Source organism: Primulina tabacum, chromosome 13 (assembly GCF_025594145.1).
Source record: "Primulina tabacum isolate GXHZ01 chromosome 13, ASM2559414v2, whole genome shotgun sequence".
Taxonomy (NCBI): Eukaryota; Viridiplantae; Streptophyta; class Magnoliopsida; order Lamiales; family Gesneriaceae; genus Primulina; species Primulina tabacum.
The window spans coordinates 34,267,764-34,288,743 of record NC_134562.1 but is presented as its reverse complement, the minus strand read 5'-3'; the positions used below and the strand labels follow the sequence as shown (position 1 = coordinate 34,288,743).

At 35.1% G+C, this 20,980-nt stretch overlaps 4 protein-coding genes across 4 annotated transcripts; 2 read left to right on the top strand and 2 right to left on the bottom strand.

Annotated features, from left to right (window-relative positions):
• Positions 1-1,634: 1,634 nt before the first annotated feature.
• Positions 1,635-3,726, top strand: LOC142523135 (pentatricopeptide repeat-containing protein At4g21705, mitochondrial-like). Its single transcript, XM_075626781.1, has 2 exons — positions 1,635-2,041; positions 2,304-3,726. Exons 1-2 carry the CDS (start codon positions 1,781-1,783, stop codon positions 3,531-3,533), a joined length of 1,491 nt encoding a protein of 496 aa, XP_075482896.1. The 5' UTR covers positions 1,635-1,780; the 3' UTR covers positions 3,534-3,726.
• Positions 3,727-5,002: 1,276 nt separating this feature from the next.
• LOC142522978 (sphingolipid delta(4)-desaturase DES1-like) lies at positions 5,003-7,222 on the bottom strand. The gene is made up of 2 exons (XM_075626598.1): positions 6,913-7,222; positions 5,003-6,040 (listed from the first exon to the last, which is right to left on the bottom strand). Exons 1-2 carry the CDS (start codon positions 7,078-7,080, stop codon positions 5,204-5,206), a joined length of 1,005 nt encoding a protein of 334 aa, XP_075482713.1. The 5' UTR covers positions 7,081-7,222; the 3' UTR covers positions 5,003-5,203.
• Positions 7,223-10,605: 3,383 nt separating this feature from the next.
• Positions 10,606-11,262, top strand: LOC142522611 (uncharacterized). Its single transcript, XM_075626105.1, has one exon. It carries the CDS (start codon positions 10,678-10,680, stop codon positions 11,050-11,052), a length of 375 nt encoding a protein of 124 aa, XP_075482220.1. The 5' UTR covers positions 10,606-10,677; the 3' UTR covers positions 11,053-11,262.
• A 420-nt stretch (positions 11,263-11,682) lies between these two features.
• Positions 11,683-16,316, bottom strand: LOC142522610 (secretory carrier-associated membrane protein 2-like). Its single transcript, XM_075626104.1, has 13 exons — positions 16,017-16,316; positions 15,593-15,658; positions 15,173-15,286; positions 15,028-15,090; positions 13,851-13,884; positions 13,597-13,719; positions 13,377-13,439; positions 13,196-13,289; positions 12,910-12,955; positions 12,757-12,824; positions 12,438-12,486; positions 12,163-12,228; positions 11,683-12,048 (listed from the first exon to the last, which is right to left on the bottom strand). The coding sequence occupies exons 1-13, from the start codon at positions 16,071-16,073 to the stop codon at positions 11,962-11,964; spliced, it is 930 nt and encodes a 309-aa protein (XP_075482219.1). The 5' UTR covers positions 16,074-16,316; the 3' UTR covers positions 11,683-11,961.
• Between the last annotated feature and the right edge of the window lie 4,664 nt (positions 16,317-20,980).

Sequence of the window (20,980 nt, the reverse complement as noted above, 5' to 3'; positions counted from 1 at the left end):
ATAATCTAGATCATTTGAAATTTTGTGTAGTTCATGAATTGTTGGCCTTTCTCTTGCCTTTTTAAGATCATTATAGCAGAATTGATGTAGTTATCGTGTTTCCACATGTGATTGATTTCCTTTTTTTTTTTGTTATTGTTTTTTTAAAATCTTATTCATCCATGTTTGATAACATACACGTATATATGATGATTTTAATCAGTCGGATGCATGGTCTTAAGATCATAATCTTTTAACACAAAAACTCTTCTTAGACCGTTTCACGGATCAATTTGGTGAAACATATCTCTTACACGACGCGATTCATGAAAAAATATTATTTTTATGTTAAAAATATTATTTTCAGTTTAGATATGAACACAGTCACGAATATAAATATGTAATTTACATGAGATCTAGTCATTTGTAAATTGGATACAACTTTAATGAAATGGGAATTTATAGTCTAATTAGAAACTATATATGTATTTAATTAGCTTTTACCCAACGAGAAGCCTTGTTTCAATGAGGCTGGTTATGATACACAGATTGGCAAAGGGGAGGGAGAAAAGAACTCGGTCAGCTATAACGAGAACACATTTCTTCTCAGCTGCAGGTCCATGTTGTGCATACTCCACAAACCACCCAAGGTAACTAAACTGGTAAAGGCCTTTAGCATAGCCAACGTATTTTGTTTAACTGCATGCAACTTAAAACACCGACTGTTTTGGCTGGAACAACATTTTGAGGAACTGTGGATGAGCATTTTAGGAAACGGTCGTCGGACATATTTTATCGGCTTGTAGGGCGTATATGCAAGGAGTTACCGCGGGGTATATATCCTTTGCGCAGCAGCTGTAACAAGAATGCTGAACAAGAAACTCAGAAAGGAATCTGATTGGGTTTCAAGATCATGCTTGGAAAACTCTTGCCTAGGCTCATTGAAGCATTTTCTGCAAAGGGTTTCGACTGCGTCGATTTGTAGATCAAGTCTCATAACTTGGGCGCGCCCTTATGTTGATTTTGACTATCTGTTTGTTACGAGATTTATTATTGTTAAATAATGTCGAATGTCATTTACGTCTTACTCTCATGTGGTGCGACATAATACCATTACAAAAATTGCATATATTGTTACAGTTTTAGACTAACGCATCAATACAGATAGATCATGAAGAAAAAAAACATTACCATAGCAAAAATTGTTATGGTTTGAAATCTGGGATTGCTAAAAAGTCGGAGTTAACTTTCGGTGACAGTGGAATCTGAAATTGCTAAAAATCTGGGATTGCTAAAAATTAACTTTCGGTGACAGTTAATTTTGATAGTGAAGTAAAACAATGTACTCCTATGTTTTGCATGAAAAATCTTATCTTTCCAAAGAATTAGTAATCCGTACATTATTAATTTATCTTTTTATTTTTTTTAAAAAAAAAATCGATATCCTTTTCGATTTCTGAGGAAATATTAATGTCGTACTTTGTCTTTTTGCGATCGCGTAGTTTTCTTCCCCGAGCCTGTCGATCCTCGACAACTAACAATTATGTCCACAAAGTAACGCATTAAAAAAAAAAAAAAAAAAGTAACGCATTCAAGAATTTTAAAGAAAATAACCAATTCAAATAGAAATGTGATTGAAAAATAGCCGATTTATGAAATGGATGACCATCTTTCAAACTGGAACCAAATGCCAAATCCCAGTTTCTCTCTCAGAAGCCCTAAAAAATTCAGTCACCAGCATCTATCGACTCCTCACAGCTCATTGAAAAGATAATAGATTCAGGCGTTATTCAACATTAAAATGCTATGGAGTATCCGTAGGGACAGAATCAAATCCCTGATTCAAACTTTTATCATCAACTCCCGATGTTACTACACGAACAACAAGCAAAAGAAAATCCCATCTCTGTACGAGAAAATCAGTCCGTTGGGAAACCCTCGCCTTGATGTCACACGGGAGCTGGACAGATGGGTTGAAATGGGCAATAAAGTCCGATTTGCGGAGCTCCAACGCATTATTCTTGATCTCCGTAAGCGGAGAAGATTCTCTCATGCTCTCCAGGTACGTATAATTTGCGAGAAAAGATATATGTTTGCATTTATGAGGTTCGCGATAATTTGTACTAGGTTTAGGCTGAACTACTTGTAGAATGTGTGCGGTATTTTGATATGCTGATTTTGTTTGACCTCCCGTATTGTAAAATACTGTGTTTGCACTAGTTTAATCGCTCCATCAGAGGGAACACATTACACTTGGAGGAATAAGGTCACATTTGAAGGCCGCTTTCCTTTGTCTCCTAATATCCCGCCTCGTGATGTTACAGGTTTCAGAATGGACCAACAATTCCGGAATATACACATTGACCCCTTTTCAACATGCCGTGCAGTTGGACCTGATTGGTAAGGTTCATGGACTTCTTGCGGCAGAAAACTACTTCAATGGCTTGAATGAGCGAGATAGAACTGAGAAGGTTTATGGTGCTCTTCTACATTGTTATGCTCGGAGGCATCAAACTGACAAAGTATTTGCACATCTGCAGACAATGAAAGAGAATGGTATTGCTTTGGCTTCCGTTACTTACAATGGCATCATGTCCCTTTACTCTAACATTGGTGAGATTGACAAGGTCCCTGCTGTCTTAGACGAGATGAAAGAGAATGGGGTCCAACCTGATAATTTGAGTTACAGGATATGCATTAATTCTTATGGAGTGAGATCTGATATTGATGGAGTGGAAAAAGTTCTGAGTGAAATGGAAAGTCAATCCCACATTTTCATGGATTGGATTACATACGCTGTTGTTGCAAATTTTTATGCTAAGGCAGGCCTCAATACTAAAGCAAATTTTACCCTGAGAAAAGCAGAGGAAAGGCTAAGGAACAAAGATGGTCTTGGTTATAATCATCTCATCTCTTTACATGCTGGACTGGGAAACAGAGATGATGTTTTCAGATTATGGGATCTTGAGAAGAATGCTTGCAAGAGGTGCCTTAACAAGGATTACATAAATGTAATGGAGTCCTTGGTTAGGCTGGAAGAGCTTGAAGAAGCAGAGAAAGTTTTAAAGGAGTGGGAGTCATCTGGAAACTGCTATGATTTTCGGGTGCCAAGTGTTGTCATCGCTGGACACATAGAGAAGGGTTTGTATGAAAACGCTGAAGCTTTACTTGAATACTTGATGGAAACGGGGAAGGCGTCAACATCTAATATCTGGGCTAGATTGACAGCAGGCTACATGGAGAAGGGTGAGATGGAAAAGGCTTTGAGGGCCATGAAAGTAGCTATCTCTTTATGTGATGTAAGAGAAGAGAATGTGATTCAAGATACAGTGATTGGCAGAATATTGAGTTTATTTGGTGAGAAAGGGAGCTCTGATGCCACAGAAGAAGTTGTGAATTTGTTGAGATCTGTTACGTCATTGAACAGACAGATGTATCACACCTTGCTAAAGTCAAATATCTGTGGTGGTAAGGTAGTGAATAGAGTCCTCGACATGATGAAAGCTGATCGTTTTGAAGAAGACGAAGAGACGAAGAGGATTCTTGCCATATAGAAGAATGGAGTGTAGATTTTAGACATTCTTTGGAAATGGATTGTTTTGTAGCATCTGCATGATTTTAGTTGTGAGAACATGAATTTAAGAGAGTATTTTGTATCCAAGAAGCCAACTACACCTCGCAAGAAAAATGACAGATGTCACGCTTGTCTTTGATCATCCATTTGAATCCAATGGCTCAATTTTCAGATTTTTTGCATTCACCTCTCCTACACTCTTTGCTCTTTGCATTTGAAACTCACCTCCCTATAAGCGTAAAAATTATAACATGTCAAAATCATCTTTATACCTTTGTGTATTTCGCTAGTCTGTGAATCAAAAGGTTGAATCTTGTCAAGTGCAGCACATCCCATTTATTTACTGTTAGATTCCGTCACCACAAAAAGTACAAATAAATTTGTGGTATGTAAATCAACAATGAGTATCGTTTGTTTCATGCAAACATTTGTTTGTGCTAGACAATTGACAAGAACATTGCTGATTCATCAGGTCCCATAAACTATAAGACCAAACTTTCAGGTAATTAATTTTTCATTCGCCCTTTCCTCCTTAAAACTTAATGACCCGCCATATGACTAAAAACCAATTGATAATGAGTAACAAATAGTTCGCTGTTTCTTGATATTATTTTTCATTAACTAAATGCAATTCTTCGTGGAGCTGAGGAAATTTCATTGTATAAAGCCTCACATATGTTGCAATTTCCGCTTGAAATTTAATATACATTATCTGTTTTTCCATAAATAAAAATTTTAAAAAATGGCTGCAATTTAAATGGCATTACATGGTATTGATGGCATTGTTAATCTTAGATGTATTTTGTGCGCTCGGTTAAAAATTGGATCCCTATGGCTGAAATTCAAATGACCAACCCTGGCATGTTATGGGAGAGTCATGTTCACGGAGTAGACAGGTTATTCTGGTCAAGTGAGTGGCAGTGAGGGTTGTGCCAACGGTGGTGAAGGTGATGCTGGTTACAGCTATGGCCATGGCAGTAATGGTGGTGGCTTTGATGGGAGTGGAGGATGCTGGAGTAGTGGAAACATGATTGCATATGGTGAAAGCCCCGGGATGGTAGTTATGGGCAGGTGATGGGAGTGGGGACAAAGGAAGCTTCAACGGGTGAAGCTGAGGCAGTTGGAGTTATGGCAGCATCTCCTCAGGATATGGACGGGGTATGGGGTATGGTGGTGGACATGACCATGGGGGAACCACCCTCCCGGATTCATTCTTGATACAGGTGGGCCTTACTGCTGTCCATATGGATGATTTTGAGTTTACTCTGTTCTTTAAGTTAAGAATCCTTAATGGGTATTGATAAGGAATAGACATCAGTTTCTGAAACAAAAAGCTCTACGCTTGAAAGGTTGAAATATTACTGGCTTCAAGAACAATGTCGGTAAGACCATGCTTGAACTGTAAAGAAATTAGACAAGTGCGTAGAGATCTTCGTGGGACAGTGGAGAGAGTCTCAATCGGTCTTTTACGATACTAAATAACACAATGACTTCTGTTGATTTATTCCAAATCAACATGCATCAAGAGAATTGATCCATTAAATGATACAAACAACAACAAAAAAAACAATAAATCGACTATATCTCACATCAAACCTGCAAAACTGAGGTCAAGCGGAAACAAAGAAAAACCCATATTTAGTCTGGAAACTATTCAGATTTCTTCATCGAATTGGCTGATAGTTTTCTCTTCATTCGGCTGAAAGGCCCGACCGTCCTTTCCATTATATACATGGCAATGATCTGGCTCCAAGATTTATATGACTCCAAATTTTCGTAAAACTCTGGTGCAATCTCCTTCACCTTGTATAGTTTGCTTCCCGGTATTCTTGGGAAATCATGGTGCTCATTGTGGTAGCCAACACTCCATGTCATCAGATTCAAAGGGCCATAGTAAGAATACGTTTCTTGATCTGTTGGCTTAAAAATGTAGTGTTCTGAGATAAAATGGCCGGCCATTGGGTGCATTCCACCCCCAACAAAGGTAGAAAGAATCAAATAACCAAGAGACTTCCAGCCCCAGATATAAACAAAACAGGCATCAAGGCTGAGTTGAATAATAAAATTAATGAACTCCCACATTCCTGGAGGTTTTGGTTTGAGAAAGAGGGGGCGGAGAGCATAAAAGAATAGCTGTAAGACAACCCATATTGATTTTGAAATAACATTGGTTACAAGATTGACCTCGGTAAGGCTTGGAATGTCCATATCAATGCCGTCTACTCCTTGGAACCGATGGTGCTCAAGATGATACTTTTGGAAGGTAACAGACATAGGAACACCAATGGGGAGGTTAGCGAAAATCCCAAGCCACCTGTTGTAGACCGGATTTGAGAAGGCTAAGTTGTGACTAAGCTCGTGAATTGCCAAGAACAGGTTGTGGTTGAGAAAAGAGCCGAAAAAATATGCCAACATTAGTATCTTCAGCCAACCTGCATCACAGAGGAAGGCTGCAGTCCATAGCTGAAGTGAAACAACTGCGGCAATCTATAATATAAGACAATTGAAAACATAAGTAACAGTTTGTTACTTTGATGCTTAGCAGTTTTCCAAATTCAAATTTGCTTCAGGGAATTGCTATGAATTGAGTACAAATAAAAAAGGTATTAAACAAATGATCAGCAGCTCCAACTGCTGCACAATGAAAACAATACTTTTCCAATGTTCTTCAATGAATTTCACCTTCTTAATTACAACTTTAACTAAATATTAGTTTATAATGTTACTACATAGAAGTAAGAGCGATGATCTATTCTCATGAAATGAATTTTGGATGAGAGATCAATCAATCAACCAAACACAACCAAGTACCAACTGTATCGGAGCACGTTAGCTTAGATTTGATTAACTCAAAGAATTCAACACCTTTACAAAAGAGAATAATTAGCCAAACGAAGTTTCACAATCTAATCATTCAAGTTAAGCAATATTAAAAGAAGCCATATTCTCTTTTTCCTGAAAGGCCATTTTTACAGTTGGGAGGAAAGGGATGAATGGATGCAGTTTGGCCACACAAGGAGATCCAATCAAATTCCTATCAATATTCATAGCATTACTAAGCGCAGATCAGTAAAGTTCAATGCACCAAATAACACATTCTATATGAATGGCCTAATACGCATAGCAGACAATATCCAGGAAACGATTCATTTGGACACACGAAACAACTCAACAAGAAAACAGAGAAACCTAATATTCCTTTTTTAAAAAAAAGATAATCCAATCACAATGGACCCAACCAAAATCCACAGAAACAACACAAGATGTAAAAAAAAATCAATCTTGGAAAAACCCAATCTCTTCTCCGTGAATCCGTACAATATAACCCACATTACAGAAACAAAGACACATAAAAGTACCTTGAGGAAAGCAAAGGGGTCGGGGCCAAAAAGTTGTTTAATCTGCGGGTACTTGGAGAGGATCTGTCTTCTGCGAGAGGCATGAGGTTCATCTGTATAAGACCAGAAAAATTCTGTGGCCATCACACCCTCTTCTTGTTCTCCCCTCTCTTTCCCTGCGTACCCCATTAGTCTCCTCACGCTCTTCTCTTCTCTTCTCTTCTCCCTGTCTCACTTGTTGTTTTCTTGATTCTGGGATTAATGGGGAAGGAGGGTGGCTACTTTTTTAATTGAATTGGTCGGCGTGATATTTCATGTGTGTCCCTGCAAGAATTGCGGCGTGTCCACCACTCCGTCCGAAAACAAGGGATAATTCAGGAATTTGGGAGAGCTGCATGTGATCTGATGCGAATGGACCACATGCTTCTCTTGATTGGAAGAAAACGCTCGCCAATCAAATTCGGTTTCCAACATAAATTCCATTGTTTGAATTTGTAATAAACGAGAATCTAATATTATTGCAAATTTTAAAATATTATTGATATAAAAAGTTGATCAGCTTGACATGTTAATCTGATGTGTATTGCGTGTGATATTTTAAATGACAAAAAATTATGTGAAGCGATCTCACGAGTCGATTTTATAAGATAAATATTCTATTTGGATCATTCAAAAAATTATTATTTTTCATGTCAAAAATATTATTTTTTATTGTAGATATGACATGGTTGACTCGTCTAACGGATAAAGATTTATGAGATCGTCTCAAAAAACACTTATTCTTTTCAATGATATATTTTTGGCTGAATAAATAATATTCTTCTAATTATGTTTTTACTAGTTCTTTTTGTCAAAATCACGTAATAAATTGACCAACATCACTTTTAAGAATTCATAAATACGTTGTCAAGCACACGTATACGTTGTGAGATATTTTTTTAATCACGTAGAGATTCACAAAAACTCTTGTGAAATAGTTAGTGTCACGAGTTAATTTCATGAAATCAATATTCAACCCGACTTCAATTCATGAAAATTATAAACTTTTATACCTAAAGTTATTTTTAATGTAAGATTGAGGTCGATTTGACTCGTCTAACTTTTCGCATATATAAATCAAGTGAAACCGTCTTTCGAGATATCTACTCATTAAAATTTAACATGATATTAGTTATTTAAATGCACAATTTAGATCTGAGACTAAAATTGATAATCGAAATATAGTTTCATGTCTATAATTAATTCAATAAAAATATATGACTAAAAATGTCAAACACAATACATATTTGAGTAAAATTTACATTTTGGCACGTGAATGTTACTACAAGTTGAGTAAATGAAATTTTATATTCAACTCAATGTATTTATCTCTCTTTTCAAGTGAAAAAATTATAACATGCATATAGGAATAAATATCAAATACGTTAAGGTTATGTTTTGATGTTTTTTTTATATTTTTGAGTCGGATATAAGATCGATCTCAACAAAAATAATAAGTTTTTTATTTGTGTGTCTAATTTAGATTGGGTACTAGGACGTTTTCCTAGTTGGTTGTTGAATGTTGTAGAACATGATCTATCTTTGAATTCTTAATGGATCTTTTTACATTAAAAAAAAAAAGATTGTTTGTAGTAAAAAGTGATTAAAAATTCAGTTTTATTTTTTTATTTATTTGTTAACCTCAAATTTTGCTTTTACTTCTGCTCAATTTAATTTGATTCAAACTAGCAGCTGGTTTTCATATTGATTCTGATTATTCAAAAGTGATTATAATATTGTAGTAAATAAACAAGAAAATTTTTCTGAATACTCTTATCTCAAATAATTTTGTCTAATCCAAATTAATATTTACAATCATTTACAGATCACAATACATCATCGTCAAACTCTATCTTATGCAAACACTCCAATAGACCAATAAGGATATTTCTTGCATTTTATTAAAATACTCTCTTAAATTAGATTAATATCGAAATAACGGATTTGGATCCTCTGCTATGTTGACTTTTTTTACACGAGATGATCATCTCGTTTAGTTTGACAACCTTTTTAAATTTATCTTAAATGATTTGATGTCCAGAAGATGATCACATGATCATCTCGTGTAAAAAATGCACAGCACCAAATGCTATCTTTTCAACACAGTAGAGGATCCAAATCCCGAAATAAATGATGTTTTTAATGACAATTTGATGGGTTGTTTTTAGGGGGAAAAATATTTGACAATTTTTTATAATAAATTATTTAGAATGAATTTTGTCCTTATTTTCTGAACTCTCAAAATATGGTCATCCCATGTACTTAGAACAAAAATAAGCGGTGTACAAAAAATCCCAGGCTTAGATTATATCAAAGAGAGAATGAAAATAATATATCACCCAAGCTATTTTCATTCTCCATCATCAACAAAATAAAAATAAATAATTCCATTTATTGCAAAGGGGTGGGCCATTAAAAAGCTCAAAAAATAAGAGTGTTGCAAATGATTCAAATAAGCGTGTTGCAAATGATACAAGACAAAAACTTGTATGAGATGGTTTTATAAGTCGTATTTTGTGAGACAGATCTCTTATTTGGATCATCCATGAAAAAATACTATTTTTTATGCTGAGAGTATTATTTTTTTAGAGTAGGTCTCTTGTCAGATGGTCTCACGAATTTTTATCTGTGAGATGGGTCAATCCTACCGATATTCACAATAAAAAGTGTTAATCTAAGCATAAAAAGTAATATTTTTTCATGGATGACCCAATACGACCCGTGAGACCGTCTCATACAAGTTTTTGCCTACTTTTTATTGTGAATATTGATATGATTGATATGTCTCACAAATAAAGATTCGTGAGACATTCTCACATGAAAACTACTCATAATTCAATAATTCAATTGACTTCTGTTGTGATATAAATGTTTGGGATAAGTTGTTATACATTATTTATTCACTCGAAATCAAAGTATATATGATGGGATGTGCATTGCATTTATATTCGATTAAATGGTCGGCCACCCTCTTCTAATGGTCTAGCTTCTCTTGTAGATTACTTTTTTCCTTTATCGGTGATGTTACCAAGACAATGAATAATGTATAAAGATATGTTTATTCGTTTTTTGTGAGACGATATCATAATTTTATATACATTAGAAATATTGACTTTGTGCATAACTATAATATTTTTTCATATATTGTATGTGGTTGGATATATCTCTCATGAAATTGACTTGTGATACTGATCTCACGATAGTTTTTGTATTTATAAAAATTTTAATTCCCATGCAAAATATAAATAATGCATGACTTTCAAATTATATAAGTACAAAACTTGATTAATAGCATACTTATCATATACTCATCACGTGAGGGGAATGATGTTTAATACAATTCACAGTCATAATTTGATAATTTAACTTAAAATATTTTAAAACATGATCAGATTGAGTCGATTTCGCCTCATATATATAGTTCAAAATCTATATTTATTATTATTTTCTCAATTATTTAAACAATTTTTGTATTGCACTAAAACCATCATTAAATAACGATAAAATATATTTTCTTATAAAACTTTTTTTTTTCAAACAATGCGATTTAAACCAGCAAATTGCGGTGTGGCTACGACTGATAGGTCCAAATTAGTGAAGACTTTGGTTTGACCGTGTGAGAACGCTGCTTTCCCTAACCTACCACTTTCACTACCTGCGAGTCACAGCAACTGTCATCCACTTCATAAATGCATCTTTCACCTTCATTTACTCGTTTCTCTTCCTCTTTTCATAACAAATTCAAATATGAAAATCACATTTCTCATTGTTTTCTTGCTTGTTTCAGCCACCATATCCCTCGCCATTCGCCCCAACGATGACAAAGGGATGGGGGGCTTCTTTGGCCCGGGAGGTGGGTTCAACATACCATGGTTCCGACCCGGATTCGGTGGCGGAGGCTTCGGTGGCGGGTACGGAGGACCTAAGGGAGGGTACGCAAAAGGCGCCGTGATAAGGCCGACTGTTGTGTGTAAAGACAAAGGGCCGTGTTACAAGAAGAAGTTGGCGTTCCCGGCCAAGTGTTTCACTTCCTACAGCCACGCCGGAAAGGGGTACGGCGGAGGAGGAGGTGGCGGTGGCTGCACTATTGATTGCAAGAACAAATGTATCGCTTATTGCTGAGGAGATTATCAGATGATCAATGGAGTGTTTTGTGTCGCTTCTACTTATAAATTATAATAAATACACACACAAATATATATATATATAGTATGTGAAATGTGATTCCACGGCAACATCGTTGCTCTGTGCTTGCTTTATGAATGAACTTTATCATGTATGTAGCAGCATTCAGATTAATCTTCATATGCTAATGGATTGATTTGAAGTTGATTGTGCGGATTGTATCGCAGGCAGATATTCATATGAACATCTTTTATTGAGAAAAAAAATTAACGCAGTGACATAGATCAAACTGAGAAAGATCAATGAAGATCCAAGTTTGTAGTGGGTAGGTCTGACAGGCAAGAAGGTCGATGTATGTGGGTGGATTATGGTGATTCTATCAAAATTTTGCATCATAAAAGTTGGCCTAATGTGATCTTCCAAATTAATATACGATTTATTGTATTAAAATATATATTGACGTTCGATTATGGCATTATTTTCTTTGTACAAACTGATGTTTTGTATTGATATACCTTTATTCCCTTTGGATTGATAAATTTCTTTGAGGGAAAAACATGACTTTGATGGATAAGTTCCGAATCAGGCCATTGTAGATGTATTTGAAATCCGCAGTATTATTGTATGTAAAGTTTAATGATACTAAATATATAAAGTGTTGAGTTTTACAATACATAATTAATCAAATAAACAACAAATTATATTCATAATAATAATTACAAAACAGACTAGATACAATCTCTATCATGTTTTTAGTCCATCCCTCAAATCATCTCTCTCACAAAACAGGCAAACCGTGAATGAAACTATTACAAAATAATGAACTAACACTTGCACCTCCTCCCACATATGATATCCATCATATGACGGGACTTCCTATCGTTCAGTTTTTCGACTTTTCAGAAGTTAGATTGCTGCTCTCAATGCTCCCCTAGCAGCTTCACGCTTCATCTCTGCTGCTTTGCCGCTGCCTCTGAAGTACAGGTATACTTGCTGCACATATACAAGAACCAACCGTCAACATAACAACCACACAGGTAGAGTCTCTTGGTGTATGGAATGGATTTGTGTTAGAACATATATTGTGTGGAGAAACAATGATCAGACCTGAATAACCCAGAGGCTAAGAACTGACTCGAGGCAGAACAGTCCAAACCCAATGAAGTAGAAAACCTGGGAAGCAATGCACAATTTTAGTGTAAACATACACACATTTTGTACCTCCAAATTTGGTTACTAGACAAGATAGCGGATGATCCCTTTCTTACAAGGGTGGAGGAAACTAGGTAACCCCCCCTTTGTATAATACACAGGATCAGTTTCTTGTCAATAACATGCCAATAAGTATAAGCTCAGCAGGGGTGTATATATATATGACTTACCCCGACTATGGCATGATTGCCTATGATATCTACGGCTGGTAGGATACCTCTGTAAAACCACTATCCATAATCAGGTCAAAAGACAAACAACGAAAAATTGATAATTGCTATTGACTAATGGCATTATATAGCCGAGAGAAATATTTAACAAGAGCCCAAAACTATTGAAGAACAAGATTAAATGAACCAAACATGCAGAAACTCCAAGAAATATGAAACGTAATGATTGACATGAAATAATGTGAACTATGTGAATAAAGAAGATATGGCATAAATTATGAAACCAATGAAGCGTGGCAAAATTAGAAAGAAGACTCACGCCAGTGATTTTCCTTTGAATACTATAGGAGGCGCAACAGCGGCAAATATACAGAAGCCGATGTGAAGCTGTAGAGGCATAAGATGACAAACTGGGAGTGATTCAATATATATATATATATATATATGACGACCATTTGTTTAGAAAACTTACCAAGTAAAACAAGAAAAACCAGCTAAACTTCACGGCACTTTCAGTCCTGCGATATAGATTAGTTTGAGTGAAATTATCTGAAGATAGACAACAGCGGATCCATGCAACTAATTAAAATTTTGAGCATCCCATTATATAAAGTCTTTAGCCTTCCACGTAGATTAATTACAAATTATTTTTCTGAAAGTTAACTCGCTACAACCTTCTGAATATCAAATGTTCCACACGAAATTATGCAGAAGTATAAACGCAACATTTGGTCCTGCAAAAAGATAGAAGCACTTACCTAAAAGCACGGTAAAGTGGGCGATACCATAACACATAAGCTCCTGGAACCCCAGATATGAAGTAGATAACAGCAAGAAACCAAATCTTTGGATCTGGAGGACAGGATTATGAACGTAAGGTCAAGACCACTTATCAATAATGATAACAAATGATGCATACTAAAATACCAAGTTACCAACCTCCCAGTTTAATCCACGCTGCAGTCACGGCAATGAGATTCCAGAAAAGGGTAAATGTGAGTCCTGATCACGGTACATACAAATTAGTAGCGTAGTTAGATAATCTCCATCAAACCACAAAGGCAAAAGCAGACAGTGATACTGCAGGATTCAAATAATAAATAGCATGGTAACAAAAAATCACAGAACCTCCATAACAATATCAGCCAGTTTTACATACCTAACAAGGTTGTAAATGTAACGTATTGCAGTTTCTGCAAATGAATTGGTATTTCATTTGCAATGTCATGATGTATAATGGGAAAAAATGGAGGCCAATTTTTATCCTCAATCACAATACCAGCTGCAAAGAGAACCAAAAATAGGGTAATAATTCTCTGGACTTTGAAAAAGCCTCTAGGAATAACTAGACAATGAAGTATACCTTTTCAAAACTGAAAAAAAAAAAAAGTCATCAAGAATAGAACAAAGTACCTCGTGCAGCAGCCTCTTCTCTTCGCCTAACTTCCTGCAGAGCATCAATAAGTTAATAATACACATTAAAGAGGGTTGGATCCAAATTGGTTTTGAAGGAGGGTGTGGCTGTGGTGGTGGAGGCTATGTAATATATTGTACAAACTCTACACGATATAACATAATTTACAGAATAACTGTGGATGGGGAGCTGCCCAACCAGATAGTTTATTGAAGGCTGGGGGAAGAAGTGGCTATGTAATTTATTGTACACAAGATAAAGTAATAATGGGATAACCAGGGAAGGGGAGCTGCCCAGGAATTGACGTATTAAGAACAGGATGATAACATGGTCCAAACAAAAACAGGGCACATGAACGATGTTAGTTATGGTTATAGTATAAGATACTATATATTAAGGAAGAGCCTCTTGGAGCTCAAATTTGGTTTCCTGGCGAGTCATTTAGAAATTCCACTATAATTTTTATTGCCCACAAATTTTCTTTTTCATGGAAAGGAATTATTTGTCAACTTTTGCATGACCAGATTCCTTTTCTCAATTCTTCTTCAATGGATACAATTTTCACTCTTCAATCAATAGATTATTCTATTTTGCACCTTGCATTTATCACATCAATTTATAATAAATTATTAACAAGTGTCATGATAAAAAAGTCTAAAATTTTAAGTTACGATTTGTTCATTTGACACTATATAGCCAAAATAATCAAATGCTTCACTGGAAAAAAAAATATGTTCAATGTTTAATTACTAGTAAATAGTGGGTAAACAATTTGGTTCCACCTCCAAACGATATGCTATTTAAGATATCCAATGATTGACAGTGGATAGAACAGTTCAATAATCACATGAATGTCAGCATTATATATGCATATATGATGAAGACACAATTATTCTCATATATAAACTTTCCACATCTTCAGCCAGAATTGACTTGATTACCGCTTTATAACGATCCTAATAGGTTTTATGGTCTATGACGTCCAATTGATGTCATAGTTTAACTTGAATTTCAATTATATGTTGTGTGTGTGGGTGTGTATAGGGGATGAGCATTGAAAGGAGTATTGCTGATTTGTGTTTGCCATTAAAACTAACAGGAGCTGTATTCACTGCATATCAGAGAGTTCTTCACAGAAATTCATGCCCACGGTTCAAGAGTAAACAGAGTTGATACCTGTTCCCTCCTTTTCAACTCAGCTTCCTTAGCCTGTAGCTCTCTCTCTTTCATTTTCAAATCCTGCAATTGAAATTTTCCTTTATTAGAAGACTGCTCAAACAAATTTAAGAAACAAACAAGACAGCATTGCAATCAAAACTACCGAAGTACTATCAAGAGGAATATCATATGGAGCCGTAGGATTGTAGAAATCAGCAGGTTCTGGAGGAAGGGGTGAAAGTCTTGAGTTTGTCACGGGAGGGACGCTCCCAGTAGTCTGAAAATATAGAACATCGTTATTGTGAAAAAGACTTCCAAAAAAATGCTATGCAAACTGCTCATGCATTAAGGTATAAAGGTGACGACAGAAACAAGTATTTCAAAGTATAAAGCTTGAACAAAAATAATCTCGAGAAACAAAATTAATAGACTCAAAATTACTCAAATTGATTCAATGGCAAATTATGGATAAAACTGGGAGACCCGTCATATGCACGAGTATAAAGTGGGAATGCATGTTCCAAGATCAAGGTACAACATGAAAGCATTTATGAGCATGTAAGCAAAATAAAGATGAACTCACCGTTGTATAAAACGAACCTCCACCAAACCTTGATTGCCCGCGTGCTTTACCTCCAGCCCCTCCATCCTGTATTTACATACATATATACTCTAATCAGTACTATGTAATACAAAAACATCCTGCAGGTTCCGTAAAAATGCCAAAGCAATTTAACCAACAGCTTAAAGCCAATGGATTGACTTCATTGGACTCCATACAAAATTTACACTCAAAACAATAAAATCGACAATCATCGTAATTCCTTTCTCAGAAAGCCCAAAACCCTCAATTATTTACAGAAGAACTCTTTGGTTAACTTCAAATTATTCACTTGGACTAGCAAGTTCAAATCCGTTTTTGGCGCAATCAAAAGAACAAAGAAGTATTTTTTTCCCACCTAAAATATAGCACACCCATACGCGAAGTAAAAGGGTATATGACTCACAGAAAAGGGATTAACTTCGTCTTCATCAAACGGGTTGGGATCATAACGGCCGGCCATATTCTTGGTCAATGTTCGCTTCAGTATAATCCGTCGGAACAACACCGGCTAAATAGTATAGAGATGCAACAAACGTAGCGTGGAAGCTTGGGGTTGGGGCAGAAGAATTTTATGACAACTACGGATTCAGATATTGAAAATAGAATATAATAGAATATCGAGAGACATCGAACGGAGACCAGAGCGACGTGCTGCGAAATTTAACGACTTTTCCAGCCGACTTTTCTTGTGTCGTAATTACCGCCGTTATTGTTTTCTATTTTGCATGTATTTCTCGCGTTATATTTATACATCTATACGATTTTTACTCTCTTCGTCTCGTGACTCATTCTTTCCTTAAAATCATCGATCTCGTGGGTCTCTTATGAAAATAAGGAGAGGTCTTTATAATTTTTTGTAATAAAAAGAATATGATTTAGCCACACCACAAGAGGTGAGGTTTTTTTTTTTTTTTTCCCCTCTGTTTTTTTATACGCAAAAACCGATTTTTAAGGTTAAAACTCGTGAGGTCATATTGGGTATCAAAGTTATTGCAATACAAATTATTACCATTGATAACTACATAAAACAAGTCTTATGTCGAGAAAAAAAATAGAAATTGAAAGGTTAGTAAAGAGATACTTACACCAATTGTTTAATTTAGATTGATGAAATAATTGGAGAGAACTTCCAAAAGTTTGAATGATATAATATAAATATAAATAATATTTGATCCTCAAAAATAACACTTGTGTTGTGAAAAAGTAAAAATTTATGGTAAAAAGTAAAAATCTCAAACTCTCAAAATTTACCAAACTACACAGCTTTATAATATTTTTCTCTCTACTCAATTGTGATTTTCTTCACAAATGAGAGATCTATTTATAGGAAATCTTTACAAATAATCCAAAAATAAAATACATCATTACCTACATCATCACACACTAATTTTCAATATTTACAACTCTTATTTTCAACATTCAAATATTCAACATTCAAATATTCAATACACACATTTTAAATATTATTTTCCAATACTCCCCCTTGTGATGATGATCATGATACGATGATGTCTTCATTACGTGTTTTTGTACTGGCCTCGTTAAAAACCTTACTTGGAAAAACCCATTGGGATAAAAACCATAGTAAGGGAAAAAGAGTGCAGTCACGTAAACTCTCCCTGATGTTGACTATGAACAATTCTTCACAAATTTCGTAGATTGCGCATCCCAATATTATATATGTGCTTTCTGAATATTGACGTAGGAAGTGCCTTTGTGAAGAGATCTGATGAGTTTTCACTTGATTGAATGTGACGAACATCAATACATCTATTCTTCTCAAGCTCCTTGGTGAATGCGAAGAACTTAGGAGGAATATGTTTAGTTCTGTCGCTTTTTATGTATCCTTCTTTCATTTGAGCAACACATGCAGCATTATCTTCATATAGTATCACAGGCTTCTCATCAGATGATAATCCGCATGAAATTTGGATATGTTAGGTCATTGATTTTAACCACACACATTCACGACTTGCTTCATGTAGTGCAATAATCTCGGCATGATTTGATGAAGTTGTTACGAGCGTTTGTTTCTGAGAACGCCAAGATATTGCAGTGCCTCCACGAGTAAATACATATCCAGTTTGGGAACGTGCCTTGTGTGGATCAGATAAGTATCCAGCATCAGCATAACCAATTATACTTGGATTAGCATCTTTTGAATACAAAAGTCCCAAGTCTGTCGTTCCTCATAGATAACGGAATATATGTTTAATTCCGTTCCAGTGTCTCTTTGTTGGATATGTGCTAAATCTTGTCAACAGATTCACGGCAAAAGATATATCAGGCCTTGTACAATTTGTAAGGTACATAAGGGCACCTATGACACTTAGATATGGTACTTCTGGACCAGGAATATCTTCATCATCTTCACATGGACGGAATGGATTCTTTTCTATGTTTAATGATCTAACAACCATTGGAGTACTTAAAGGATTTGCTTTATCCATATTAAAACGTTTAAGGATCTTTTCTATGTAATTTGTCTGGTGAACAAACATTCCACATTCTTTTTGTTCAATTTGTAAACCCATAAAATACTTGGTTTTTCCAAGATCCTTCATTTCAAATTCTTCCTTCAAGTATGACACAACTTCTTGAATTTCTTTATTCGTTCCAATGATGTTTAAATCATCAACATATACAGCAATAATTACGCATCCGGATGTTGTTTTCTTAATGAAAACACAAGGGCATATTGAATTATTTACATATCCCTTTTTCATCAAGTGATCACTTAGTCGATTATACCACATTCGACCTGATTGCTTTAACTCATATAATGATCTTTGTAATTTCACAGAATAACATTCCCTGAGTTTTGAACTTTGTGCTTCAGGCATCTTAAATCCTTCAGGGATTTTCATATATATATTACTATCAAGTGATCCATATAAGTAAGCTGTAACAACATCCATAAGACGCATTTCTAAATTTTCAGATACCGTCAAGCTAATCAAATACCGAAACGTAATTGCATCCATCACAGGAGAATACGTTTCTTCATAATCAATTCCAGGCCTTTGAGAAAAACCTTGTGCAACAAGTCGAGCTTTATATCTTACTATTTCATTTTTCTCATTTCGCTTTCGAATAAAAACTCATTTGTATCCAACAGGTTTTACACCTTCAGGTGTAAGGACTATAGGTCCAAAAACATTACGTTTATTTAGCGAATTTAATTCAACCTGGATGGCATCTTTCCATTTTATCCAATCCTGCCGATTTTTACATTCACCAAAAGATTTTGGTTCATGATCTTCGTTATCATTTATGATGTCGATTGCCACATTATAAGAAAATATATCATCAATTTCATCTATATCTTTTCGGTTCCATATTTTTCCAGTATTAATATAATTGATAGAGATTTCATGATTCTCGTCAGTTTGTGGTTCTGACAGAACATTTTCATCATCATGTGTTTCTTCAGGAACACCATTCTCTATTTTGTGATCATCATGTGTTTCTTCAGAAACGTCATTCTTTATTTTGTGATCATCGTGTTTCTCTATGAATTTTCTTTTTCGATGAATTTTTATCCTTGGAACCGACTGGACCTTCCACGCTTCAGGCGTTTAATGAAATCATGAGTATCTTCCATTTGTTTCTTTGGAATTTCAATTCGAGCAGGGGCATTTGCAGCATGTATATATGATTTAGTTACCCCTTTTGTGTCTGCAAATGCATCTGGTATTTGATTTGCTATTCTTTGCAAGTGTACAATTTGTTGTACATCTTTTTCACATTGTTTTGTTCTTGGATCCAGATATAACAATGATGATACATACCATGTAATTTCCTTTTCGGTATGTTTCTGTTCTTCCCCTAACATTGAGAAGATTTCCTCATTAAAATGACAATCAGCAAAACGTGCTGTGAACACGTCGCCTGTCTGAGGTTCAAGATATCGAATGATTGATGGACTATCATAACCGATATAAATTTCAACCTTTCTTTGAGGTCCCATTTTCTTTCGTTGCGGTGGTGCAATAGGCACATACACCATACATCCAAAAATTCTCAGATGAGAAATGTCTGGTTCTTTACCAAATGCAAGCTGCAATGGGGAGTATTTATGATATGCACTTGGTCTGATGCGAATTAATGAAGCAGCGTGTAAAATTGCATGTCCCCATATAGAAATAGGGAGCTTTGTTTTCATAATCATTGGTCTAGCAATCATTTGCAGACGTTTAATCAATGATTCAGCCAATCCATTATGTGTATGTACATGAGCAACAGGATGCTCAACAATGATTCCCATAGACATACAATAATCATTGAAAGTTTGGGAAGTAAATTCACCAGCATTATCAAGTCTAATTTTCTTGATTGTATAATCGGGAAATTGATTCCTCAATTTTATTATTTGAGCAAGTAATCTTGCAAATGCAACATTTCGAGTTGATAATAAACATACATGTGACCATCTGCTGGAGGCATCAATCAATAGCATAAAGTATCTGAATGGTCCACATGGTGGATGGATTGGTCCACAAATATTATCCTGAACACGTTCAAGAAACATTGGTGATTCAGTTTGGATTTTGACTGGTGATGGTCTTATAATAAGTTTTCCAATAGAACATGCTTTACATTGAAACTTATTATTCTGAAAGATCTTCTGGTCTTTCAGTGGATGACCATGTGTATTTTCTATAATTCTTCGCATCATTGTTGAACCAGGATGTCCCAATCGATCATGCCAATTGGTTAATATCGAAGAATTATCAACTATCATGTTTGATTCAATGGGACTTATATGTGTATAATGCAATCCAGTAGGGAGCATTGGTAGTTTTTCAATCACATATTTCTTTCCTGATTTATATGTGATAAGACACATATATTTCTCATTCCCTTCATTCATTGTTTGAGTATCATATCCATGGGAATATATATCATTAAAACTCAACAAATTTTTTTTCGATTGTGGTGAATATAAAGCATCATTGATCAAAAATTTTGTACCATTAGGTAACAAAAATTGTGCTTTACCACATCCTTTAATCAAGTCTACAGGACCTGATATTGTATTCACCGTTGTTTTTGTTGGGTTTAGTTCCAAGAAATATCTTTTATCTCGGAGGATAGTGTGTGTTGTACCACTATCGGGTATGCAAACTTCAGCTTTGCTCATAGCATTTTCCATATTTGAACTTCAAAAAAATATGCAATGAAATAAATTACTTGCAATATATATTTAAATATAACACAAATCATAATTATACAATAAAACATTATTCTATGAATACATGAAAAATAGATTATTGTACATTTATATTCTACCATTATATTGTTCATTTTCAGAGAAATCGTTGAGAAAATCTGCAGCATCAATATTGTTCATTTCTATCCCACCAA